We start from the raw sequence: 12,651 nt of genomic DNA, 5'->3' as shown, positions 1-12,651 counted from the left end.
AGTAAATATATTCTTTTCTGAAAGCCTTCTGTGTCCAGACATACAGCATGTAATTGGGGAAGTAATCATATTGTTTCTATCATAATCATGCTTTAAGAAATGAATTACGTTTAGCATGATTACATGAATATCCATGTTATCCCAACTGACTGTCAGATCCAACACAATTTGAAGGAGAGGATATATTTCAAATGATTCCAAAATAGTAAGCCGCCCTAATCTTAAGTTTTCTTAAGTAATATTCAGCTCCTTTTTAGCTGTGAAACCCCTTATTGAAAGATTGACTCTCTGAATCTTGACAGGTAGACCAAAAGAAAGCATTTGTGCCAAAACATTTACCTTAGGTATATTAATTTTACCTTAGGTATATTAATTTTCAGGCTCAATATTCACATCTTCTTCACAGAAGAAGTATCAGGGCAATTAAAAAAGACTTTAAAGCACTGGGTCAGTCAGTTCATGGGACAGGAGCACAGGTGATATTTGCCTCAGTTCCTGTGCTATCCGGAATGGATGAGGAGGCAAATAAAGAGAGAAACAGAAAAGCCCATCTCATTAACAGATGGCTAAAGGATTGGTGCCACCATAAAAATTTTGGTTTTTTTGACCATGGGGCAAACTCCATGGTACCTAGTCTCATGAAATCAGATGGGCTTCATCCCTCTGGGAAGAGCAAGAGGACTATAGCCCATAAGTTGGCAGCACTGATCAAGAGGGCTTTAAACTAGGTTTGAAGGGGGAAGGGATTGAAACTGGGCTCTCCAAAGATCAGCCTAAGGACAAAAAGCCTGAATTAAGAGTGAAATCAGCAGCCCACTTGAAGTGCATGTACACTAATGCACGCAGTATGGGCAACAAACAAGAGGAGCTGGAAGCCATCGTGCAGCAGGAAAGCTATGACATAGTTGCCATCACAGAAACGTGGTGGGATGACTCGTATGACTGGAGTGCTGCTATGGGTGGCTACAGGCTCTTCAGAAAAGACAGGCAGGGCAGGAGAGGTGGAGGGGTGGCTTTATATGTTAGAGAGTCTCTTGACTCTGTTAAACTTGAGGTCAGTAGTGACAAGGTTGAGTGCCTGTGGACCAGAATCAGGGGCAAGTCCGACAAGGCTGATGTCCTTGTGGGTGTCTGTTATAGACCACCTGACCAGGATGATGAAGGAGATGAATTATTCTACAAGCAGCTGGCAGATGTCTCAAAATCGACAGCCCTTGTTCTTGTGGGGGACTTTAACCTGCCAGATATCTGCTGGGAGCTCAATACTGCACAGAAGAGGCAGTCTAGGAATTTCCTAGAGTGTATAGAGGACAATTTCCTTCATCAGCTGGTAAATGAGCCTACCCGGGGTAAGGCCTTGCTAGACCTACTGTTTACAAACAAAGAAGGGCTGGTGGGAGATGTAGTGGTTGGCGACCGCCTGGGGCATAGCGACCACGAAATAATAGAATTTTCAATAGTTAGAGATGCAAGGAGAGCCACCAATAAAACCTCTACACTGGACTTCCGGAGGGCAGATTTTTGCCTATTCAGAAGTCTAGTTCAGAGCATACCCTGGGAAACAATGCTTAAAAACAAGGGGGCCCAGGAGGGTTGGACATACTTCAAGCGGGAGGTTTTGAGGGCACAGGATCAGGCTATACCAGTGCGCCGAAAGGCTAGCCGACAGGGAAGACAACCGGCTTGGCTAAACAGGGAGATTTTGAAGGAAATCAGAAATAAAAAGAGAGTTTACAGACTGTGGAAAAAAGGGCTGGCTACCTATGAAGAATTTAGGAAAATAGCTAGATCGTGCAGGAAAAAAATCAGGGAAACAAAAGTGCAGTTTGAAGTTAATTTGGCCAATTCTGTTAGGGATAATAAAAAGTCCTTCTTTAAATATGTTAATAACAAAAGGAGGGGCAAGGAAAACCTCCATTCTCTACTGGACTTTGAGGGAAATATAGTTAACAAAGATGAGGAGAAAGCTGAGGTACTTAATACCTACTTTGCCTCAATATTTACCAGTCAAACAGATGGCCCTCAGGATAACTGGCCTCTGGAGATGGTTGACAGGAATAGGAAGCCAAATAGTCCCCTTGTATTCCAAGAGGAAATAGTTGGTGGCTTACTGAGCCATCTGGATCCTCATAAGTCTATGGGACCAGACGGGATCCATCCTAGGGTGATGAGGGAGCTAGCAGAAGAGCTCGCCAAGCCGCTCTCCATCATCTTCCAACAGTCTTGGCTCACTGGGGAGGTCCCAAATGATTGGAAACTGGCAAATGTTACCCCAATCCACAAAAAGGGCTGCAAAGCTGACCCTGGCAACTACAGGCCTGTCAGCCTGACCTCGGTGCCTGGCAGGGTGATGGAGCAGATCATCCTGAATGCAATCACACAGCACCTCCAGGATGGACCAGGGATCAGACCCAGCCAGCATGGGTTTAGGAGGGGCAGGTCCCGTCTGACCAACCTGATTTCCTTTTATGATCAGGTGACCCACCTAGTGGATGAGGGGAAAGCTGTAGATGTGATCTATCTAGACTTCAGCAAAGCCTTTGACACTGTCTCCCATAATATACTCCTTCAAAAGCTGATAGCCCATGGCTTGGACAAGTGCACTCTCTGCTGGGTTAAGAACTGGCTGGAGGGCCGGGCCCAGAGAGTGCTGGTAAATGGGGCTGCATCTAGCTGGCGGCCAGTCACTAGTGGTGTCCCCCAGGGGTCAGTGTTGGGTCCAGTCCTGTTTAACATCTTTATTGATGATTTAGATGAGGGGATTGAGACCACCATCAGCAAATTTGCTGATGACACCAAGTTGGGGGGCAGTGTTGACCTGCTGGAAGGCAGGAGGGCTCTGCAAAGAGATCTGGATAGACTGGAAAAATGGGCTGATTCCAATGGGATGAAGTTCAACAAGGCCAAGTGCCGGGTCCTGCACTTTGGCCACAACAACCCCCTTCAGCGCTACAGGCTGGGCACAGAGTGGCTGGAGAGCAGCCAGACAGAAAGGGACCTGGGGGTACTGATTGACAGCAAGCTCAACATGAGCCAACAGTGTGCCCAGGTGGCCAAGAAGGCCAATGGTATCCTGGCCTGTATCAAAAATAGTGTGGTCAGCAGGACAAGGGAAGTGATCCTTCCCCTGTACTCTGCATTGGTGAGGCCACACCTGGAGTATTGTGTTCAGTTCTGGGCCCCTCAGTTCAGGAGGGATATTGAGGTGCTGGAGCGGGTCCAGAGAAGAGCAACAAGACTGGTGAAGGGACTTGAGCACATGACCTATGGTGAGAGGCTGAGGGAGCTGGGGTTGTTCAGCCTGGAGAGGAGGAGGCTTAGAGGTGACCTCATTGCTCTCTATAACTACCTGAAGGGAAGTTATAGTCAGGTGGGAACTGGTCTCTTCTCCCAGGCAGTTAGCAATAGGACAAGGGGACATGGGCTTAAACTCTGCCAGGGGAAGTTTAGGCTGGATATTAGGAAGAAGTTCTTTACGGAAAGAGTGATCAGGCATTGGAATGGCCTGCCTAGGGAGGTGGTGGACTCACCGTCCCTGGAGGTTTTTAAACTGAGATTGGACATGGCTCTTAGTGCCATGATCTAGTAAATGGGCTGAAGTTGGACCAAGGGTTGGACTTGATGATCTCTGAGGTCTTTTCCAACCTAGCCAATTCTGTGATTCTGTGATCTAGTAATCTAACATCATAAAGGATGCTTTTCCTAAGATTGTAATTCCTTTGTGTAGTTTCTAAGTTACACTGTATTTCTATTTGCAGAATATTTGCAACTTTTCAATAGGATCCAGAAAGCAGAAATGGAGATTTCTGCTTTAGGATGTTTTGTTAGCAAAGTGATTTGGTGTAGTGCAATTGTTGCAAATCTGCAATATTTCTAAAAATAACTTTTCTTTTAGCCTGTTAGAATCATAGGAAAATCAGTCTTACATGTTTACAGGATAACTAGCAACATAACCATTTGTCCCTTGAACTGTTGAGGATTTTCAGGTACAAGACCACTTGTGAAGGACAGTGTCAGTGAGATGTAGGCAAGGTTCTTGGAAGCAATTGGCCACAATTGCAGACTCATGAACTGCAGGTGGGAGATTTTTCCTCATCCACTGGGACTGAAAGTGGCAAAGGAAGTATTAACATGAAAGGGAGATATCTATTATGCCTTTACAACTATGTTCCCTAATCAGTAAATAATCATTAAGATGAAATATAAAGGAATAGTAGTTGTAATGTGAATATGGCTGTAGTTGTTCTTTAATCCCTTAAATTCACAGAATGAGTGTGTTCTTATAAACGAATTGCAATGAAAGCTGAGAAGCAAAATGTGTTATTTTTTCTCTGCTCTCTGAACTAATTTTCTGTGATGAAATATGATCTTGTCCCGGTGTCCTGTGGGAATCTCCTACTTGCACTCGTGCTGTCTTGCCAGAATGTTTATGAGTTTATATTTTAGCTTATCTATCTCCCGCTTGATGCTGAAAAACTACCTTTTCCTTCTGCCTTCTAGCAGAAAAAGGAGAGGTAAGGTTGATTTACATGGGTGAGATTGGCTAGAACTACCAACTTCAATCTCTTCCTCACTGTAAGGTATTAGAAACCAGGCCAGCATTTCTCAGCAGTGCATGCAGTGTGCCAGAGACACAGCCTTCTCGTGCACAATTGCAATGTCGTTAGTGAAAACTCCTTGGGAATTGATGGTATCCCAGTATGCAAGGGTGAGCCCTGGCTGTGAAGGAACTGTTGATTTAGGTTTTTAAACATTGTATTTTCAGTGCTGATCCTGCAGTAACATTATATTTTTATTTTCCATAGTTTCTTCCTCTGATTTACAAAAAAGAAATCTCTGTTGACACAAGCACTACACATTTGTTTGAAAATGTTTGTGTACTAGTATGTGCTAGTCATGCATATGTGAGGACCTAAAATTAGTACTGGATCAACACTGAAATAAATCTAGCTGAATTTATTTCAATGTGTGGAGCTGCTTGGCGTGCACTTGGAGTTCTACATCCAGTAATTTTTAACATCCTAGCAAATCATAATCACTGTGTGCATGCAGAGTATGCAGTCCTCAGGCTGCTGCTTTAGATAAGCTTGAGTTTATAAAAAGTACGAAATACGCATATTGAGGGCTCAAGATCAGATTTGTGTATTGTAGTTACATGTGTTAATCCCACATATAACATTATCATACATAGTTTTGACTGAATCATATGATCCTTTCTTTGCAGTTGTAAGAAATGCCTTTGAGACTATATAAACATAACCTGTGTGTGTCTCTGTCTGAGTCAGCAGTTTGAAATAACAGTCTCAAGTGGAGGGAAACAGCATTCGTTTCAGGGGGTGTTAATTCACATGGCTAGTAATAAGTAATAATGAGAAATTTGTTGCTTATCAAAGCTGCAGAGAGAGGAAAGGGATAGTGAATTGTGTTGTATATATACAATGATTTTCAGTTCATGTTTGTCTTTTGAAATAGCTTGGATATCTACTCTCTTATTCTGATATAGATCTCTCTGTTCCTTGTTTAATAGCTTCTTTACAGTTCAGTAAACTTTGTATCAGATCAATCTCTAATTTTCAAATTTTAACGTCTCTGAAAAATTGAGCATGGAAATACCACTTTTGATCTTGCAACACATACGTTTAGTGAAGTACAGGTGTAGCTCATTCCTCCAGTTTATATGCTTTGCTCACAAGGAAAATATGAGAAAATTCATCTCCAGCTCTAACGTTATCAGAAAAGTGTGAGCACAACTTTTTAAGATGACTCCAGATTATCATTATTAAATATTACTGAAATATGTATAGAGAGCCATGCAGTAATGATTTGAAATATTTTAAAATTAATTGAACATAGTTTTTTGCTTTGGCAGTAACACATCAGATTTAGGGGAGGGAAAGGGGCTTAAATTTTGTGCTGATCTTAAGTAGATTTGACATTGCAGTCCTGAAGATAAAGCCTCTAGATAGAACAACAAGGTAAGTCTGTTTATTGTGGCAAGTAACTCTTGTTGATGTTCATTTAAGCTCTTTATTTTTATTCCTGACTTTAAAAGCGTGACTACAACTTTCTAAGTGGTAGGTGGTAAAAATAAATCTGGGGAATAAGGAATTCTGTCAAAACCAAATCAACAGACAATTGCGAAAGCTGTTTTTACCTCACTGTTCAAGTGTCTACCCGTAAAAAGACTGCAAGAGATAGCGTGAATTCTTGAAATTAATTGAACTGTCTGCAAGAGATTCTTAGTCTTGCCCACACCAGTGATTTTATGGTATGTGGTGTTCCTATAACATCAGGAAATCTGAAGGCGAATGTGGAGGTTCTTTATTTTCGTGGATGATGCAAAGTGGGCTGAAGATACTTCTGTGTGATTCCTAGGTGATCTATGCTGGAACTGCAGCTTTCATTACAGTTAACTTTGAGTTGTACTGATGCTAACATATTAGCAGTCTGAACAGAGACAAGGAATCGCTGATTTAAATGGTCATAAGAAATGTTCTGGTCTTTTCATGAACAAAAGATGTTTTACTCTAATGTTACCTGTCGTGAGACTACAGGATGTTTTTCAGTAGCAGGGTTCTTAACTTGGTAATTCCTGTAAATGCCATATTTACCTGAGTAAAACTGGGCAAGGAGGGGGAAGTAAGCTTTTAGGAAGTATTTAGTTTCACATTTTGAAAGTGAGAGACAAAACATTCTTCTAGAGAAAAAAGGTATATCCTTAAATTGTCCGTTATGGATAGTAATCTTTTCTGTATAGGACCAGCTCTTCCATGTAATTTAAAAGCTTTAGTCTTTAGGTATACACTATATTATATACACCATAATATTCATAATTGTATGCTAGTATTCTTTCTGATGTTTCAGTAGTTCATACATAATCATACAAGTTATGAAAAAAGTAATAGTTTGCCACTTCAATAAACAATTCTAATTTTCCAGAAAACTTACTTGTTCTCTTTAGACTCTTGCATTTTTCCGAAGATGTAAATTCCACGATGGGTACTACTGTTAAGCTAATTTGTATTCCAGGTAACCATGTCCTGAACGAACTAGCTGGCATAATATTGGTTGAATTATTGAACTTATTGGCACAGCCCTAGCTTTAACTGTATTTCCAAATGTTTCATGGTCTCACTGTTCGTTCTCATGCATGTGTAACATTTAAAACTGTGTCCTGATGGTCTAACTCATTTATATTACATTCTGTACTGGATATTACATGCGTGTGTTTTTAACACTCTAGTACTGGAAAAAGTATCTTTGTTGTCCTTAAGAAAACAAGGCTCTGAACTTTCCTGGCTTTTAAAGTCACGTCATTAGGCTGTAGTGGTAAATACATGTTGTCTTTGGATGTAAATTTTAGTGCATGTTACATATACTTTTTTCCTACAGACATTGATGATGCTCAAATTCTTCCACGTCCACCTCGAGTCAGACATTTTTCACAGAGCGAGGATGCTCCAGGTGAAGTTTTTGGTGCATTAAATGAGGAGCAACCACTGCCACGAAGCAGCAGCACCTCTGACATCCTGGAACCATTTGCAGTTGAACGAGCCAAAGGTGCAGTTCCTGTCATTGACAGTTCATCCCATCATGCTCCAAGCTTACAGAGTTCCACTGAGACCTCTTCAATGCATAGATCCACTGAAAGCCATGTCACTGATACAAATAGCAGAGAGTCCTCCTTGGAAGTTGGGGATAGTATTTATGATCATCTTTGTCATTTAATAGGGCCGGTAGAATTTGCAAACACAGCCTTTGAACAAAGCCAATATGTTGACCTTGAAGGTGAAGATGATCTCCTTTCCTCCCTGAGAGAATATCTTAAAGAAAAAGAAGAACTTTGCGGTAACTTTGAGGTAGATAAATGTGAGGCTTCTGCTGGCGAAGTTGATACATCAGTAAATAAGAATGATAGATTACCACTGGATGGATTAGAAAATAGAGATCAGACCGGTCAATGCACGAATAGCATCACTGTTACAGAAAGAGACGATAACACAGAGCTGCACCTAGAACAAAACCAAAGTGGCTTTATAAGTAATATTGCACCTACTCCAGTAGACATTTTTACAAGAAATCAAGCACTCGATAAAGCCAGACAGTTAAATATTGATAAACAATGTGAAAGTGTGTTTGATCATGGGTCAAGTAGTCCTAGCAGCAAAGAAGGGAAGAGATACCTGTACAGGCAAGCAGCCACTGAAGCTGATACAGATTTAGTTGTGGAAACAGCAGTAGCTGAGAAGCATAGAAGTGCCCAGTTTAATGAAAAAGTAACCAACTCACGTGTTATGCATGCAAAGAAAATTCTTCCTAAAGCACAAGTTAACCCTCAAATGCCTCACATCACAGGCACAAGCAAACCATCACCAACTAAAAGGAGTTTATCTGAAACTGTAACTCATAGGGCCAAAATAATGAAAATAACGACTAGAAAAAGAAATAGCGTTCATGTTACTTTTAGGCCATCTACAGAATCGGTTCAATTTTACAATCCTCTTGAGAGCAAAGAGGCTGCTTGGAAAGCAAGACTTCGTAAACTCAGTGGCTTCAGTAGTAGCGGTAGCGGTAGCAGCAACAACAGTACCAGTGCGAGCACCAGCTCATCAGCCGTCACGGAGCTGGTTAGACCTGGAATGTATAGACCTCTAGATGCGATCAATGCTGCTTCAGCTGGCAGCAAGCAAAGTAAGGAATCTACAGAAGCTCAAGCACCCATGTTGCAAAAAGAAGGTTTTGCAATTAATCAGTTCCATAATCGTAGTGCCTTTAGAGCACCAGGTCAGGAGTCAACACAACAGCAGGGTTCCCTGGGTGGTGTGTATAAAACTGTTGTCCATGCTCTTTCGAAGCCGAAGGCAAATGTTTCCCCACAGAGGCAGAACAGAATGCCAGCAGAGGCTCCACTGAGGGATCTGTACAGTCATGTAATGGGCTATTTTGGAAGGAAAGCTGCAGGTGAGCACTAACAGTGTGCAGAGTGCAAAAGGAGAAAGGCAGCACCAGTTTGGCTTAATGCAACTGAAGCAAGCTCTGATAAGCAATCAAAAGGCTTTGGGATGATCACTGCTTTCCCTGTTTCGTTATGCATGCGCCTACAGCCAGCTCATTTTTCTCCCAGCACAAGTTTTACATACTTTAAATTACTAATTTCCCTCTTCAAAATATTTAGTCGAACCTCTTTGCTGCTGAAGACCATCTCGTTAGGGAGGAGGAAGAGACAGTAAATGACCCAATAAGCCTCGAGTGTTTTGAATTTTCATCTACCATGCAGAACCCTAAAATTTAACCTACCAAACAATTGGAATATGCATGTTTTATCAGAATGTGCTGTTCCACTCTGAGTGTAGTTTGATTGTGAGAAGGACCTGGCTTGAACTAGTTGTATTTCTGGTTCATTTAGTGTGTTTTCTTTTTCCTCCTCCTCCTCCTTATCCTCCTCCAATACAAAAAAGCCCCTCAAATTTACATTTGGAGGTCACTTTAGATAACTTTAAAAAATAGTCTTAAACAGAAATCTCTAATACCGGAATGATTTCATTCTGACAATTCTCTGTGAGTCTAGTCATATTCATTGTTTAAATCTTTTTCAAAACATGCTGTAGGCCTTTCTGTATTCATTCGTCAAAATGGATGCTGTTACATCTTGGCAACATCTTTCATCGCTTTCTTTTTTCTTGGAATTGTGGATGTTCATGAAGGTCTCATGATGGTCCTTCTCCTGCTAACTATGAGACCTCTGTGGACTGATCAAAAAAGAAGGCTGTCGCTCTAATATCCATTGTCTTAGTTCACATCTTAACCTTAAATGAACAATAAATTAACTTTCAGCAGTAATGTAGGTTTTCTTTTCTCCCATTGTTATGCTGGCATGATTAACAGAGGATTCTGTAACGCATCCTGCATCGAGATGTTAATGCCACCTGAGGGCAGTCTTTGTAAGCATAGCACCAACAGAACGTGACTGTCACGGGTCTCAAAAAAACTATTTGCTTCTCTGCAGAATCTGGACTTCTGAAAAAAAGAGATCTAGAAAGCACCAATTTTTGAAGTATGTTTTATTGGAAATTTGTAATATTTAGCAGAGCCTCAATATTAGAATAAGCTTCACTGTGGTCTCATGAGATGACGTGGAGGGACAAATTCTTACAGAGAAAACCTGAACTGGAATAACTGGAAGATTTTAAAGGCTATGATCGCAAAGTCACGTGTAACAGCCACAGTTCGATATGAACAGTATAGTTATATTGAAAATATAAAACTCATAGATGAGTATGCTTAATTAATTGTTCATAACCATTGACCATACAGAGTTTGAATTTTCATTCCTTGTGGTAGCATGTAATTTTATTACTTAAGATTTTCTTTGCACTATTTATACTAACTGTATATGGTGCCACATTGACATTTGTCACTAGTACATATTACAGCCTCATTTATGTTTTCCACTGCATTGCTCTTCATTAGGAATGCAATGAAGAAGGAGTGCCTGTAGGAATCATAAAAACATTTTAGGATTTATTACTTATTTTTTGTGATATGGAGGAAGAATATATGCTGTATCCTTAAAGCAAGCATTAACAACTTTGAGTAGTGCTTACCTAGAAGCTTCTTGCTATTAGAGGTGGTACTGGAAATCAACTAACCCCTGCTTAGTGGGAAGAGGAAGCCGTACTAATTCTTACAGTAGAATCTGCTTTAAAAGAGGGAATTTCTTAAAATGCATGTTTGACAATTTTGATTTATTTTTAAGTTTCTGTTAATTAACAGGGTTTTTTAAATTTTTTTATGTTTTGTTTTGAAAATGTCTTGATGTGTTTTTTACTATATACAGTTGTTCATTTGCTTTTAGCTAATAGAGAGGACATGAGTCAGAAGCTGCACCATATTGATAGCGATATTGGCAGTAGCAATACAAATGTTCCTGACCTCATGGATGAATTTATAGCTGAGAGACTCCGCAGTGGCAGTGCACTGGTAAGCCTTTAAACTTCCTACTTTTCAATATGTAGGTCTGCGTATGTGTGTGAACTTGTCAATGACATTATAAGTCAGCTGGTCAAAATATCTTTCTGTGAATTTTATGAATCAAAAAGGATTAAGAATATAACTTAATTATTCCTTGCTTTTAAATCATTTTGACATAGACTCAAGCCATTTTATGTCGTTCGTGTTTTCATATCTATTAAATCTTCATTGTGGAAGCAATGAAAAAATAACTGTCAGATAAATAGTCTCATTGAACCTGAATGGCCTTAATCACACCTGTAAAGATCTTTGTACACAGAGACTTTCAGGATAATGGTTTATATGTAAATTTGCAGTCTTCAGTGTGGTACCTAGTTCTGTGCTGTAATATGGTACTATTCTCTACAGGTTTAGTTGGTGCAACAGACTACAAAACACTACTAGCGTCTCTGTTTCATTAATGTTTTTTATTTCACTTACAAGTGTTGAATAATTTTTTGTTAATAGTTTTATGCTAATAGAACCAACTTTTCTTATACTCCATTTTTCCAGATATGTTATGTTGTTTGGTATATCATTCATAGTGAGAAATTTTAATCAAATTTAAGTCAAGAATTTCAGATTACTGTTAAATGCTTACAGAATGAGACAACTAACCCAAAGTGATACATGTTTTATTAACTAGCAGTGAAAAGGAAGATGTTAGAACATGTTGCAAATGAAGAACAGAATTAATAACAATTTAAATATATTGCTACAAAGTTGTCCTGGTCTTTATCCTGCGTAGAATTTTAAAACAATTTTTAGGAAAAGAGGGTCATTTTAAGATGTGCTTCTGTAGAGTGTTGGCAATGAGTAGTTTAGTTGTTGGGCAACTAAGTAAGGGGCAGAAAAAGATTCTTCAAAGTAATTAGAAAAAAACTGTTTATTTAACATTCTCTTTGATAAATGGCAAGAGAGGACTTATAAACTTTGTCTAAATGTATACTTTTTTCTCTCCTTTGTGTTGAACTCATGTTCATCAAACTTGATTGCTGGCGCAACGTATTCTTGTTAGTAGGTCTTGAGTTACAAGACGAAAATACTAACTTGAAGTCTATTAAAAAAATATTAACTTGGTCTGCAAATTAATAAAACAGACATTGTTGCATCTGGCCACAGACAAAAAGAGAGAAATTGAATACTTTTCATTTTCACATAAATGGGCAAGAATAGTGACAAGACAAGAGAATTGGTACATTCCTTAGGTAGCAAAAACCAGCTGAGTTAGGTTTGAAAAAATATTTTGAAACTGACACTGATTTTGTAATCTAAAGTACTCATATTAAAATCTTGTATCATGAAAAGCTTGTCAGCCTGAGCAAATCTCTAATTAATAGCAGGATAATAAAATAATAGAGAAGTGACTGGGCCTAGTGTAAAAGGAAGTCACCTTCCGTTTTATAATGCATTAAGACTTCAAGCTGTTTCATCAAATAGCTTTTCTACCTGTATCTCTCTTCCTTCAAAGAGTCCTATCTGTGAAAAGAGCAGCTTAAAGAAAGGCTCCAAGTAGAACACCACCTTACTTCTACATGAGCAAATCTATATATTTTGTTTCTGCTATATGCTGTCTTTATTGTCCAAGTCAATATTAAGGCTTTGGCTTGATCGTAAGAAAATTAGCACATTAATTAGAAA

At 39.5% G+C, this 12,651-nt stretch overlaps 1 protein-coding gene across 11 annotated transcripts in view; it reads left to right on the top strand.

Annotated features, from left to right (window-relative positions):
* RALGAPA1 (Ral GTPase activating protein catalytic subunit alpha 1) overlaps positions 1-12,651 on the top strand; it is a 142,209-nt gene that overhangs the window by 49,045 nt on the left and 80,513 nt on the right. For 8 of the 11 annotated variants that reach the window (XR_010651401.2, XM_065838424.2, XM_071809402.1 and 5 more), the window contains 2 exons: positions 7,393-8,961; positions 10,856-10,980. Coding sequence is in view for 10 of the 11 variants with exons in the window: in XM_065838424.2 (XP_065694496.1) it covers positions 7,393-8,961; positions 10,856-10,980 (1,694 nt within the window). In the remaining variant the exon portion in view is untranslated. The remainder of the gene's footprint in view (positions 1-7,392; positions 8,962-10,855; positions 10,981-12,651) is intronic. The other 3 variants (XM_065838430.2, XM_065838429.2, XM_065838428.2) reach the window with 1 other exon arrangement.

The sequence above is a fragment of the Patagioenas fasciata genome, chromosome 5, assembly GCF_037038585.1.
Source record: "Patagioenas fasciata isolate bPatFas1 chromosome 5, bPatFas1.hap1, whole genome shotgun sequence".
Taxonomy (NCBI): domain Eukaryota; kingdom Metazoa; phylum Chordata; class Aves; order Columbiformes; family Columbidae; genus Patagioenas; species Patagioenas fasciata.
Note: the sequence above shows the minus strand (reverse complement) of the source record. Positions and strands in the feature narration are given on the sequence as shown.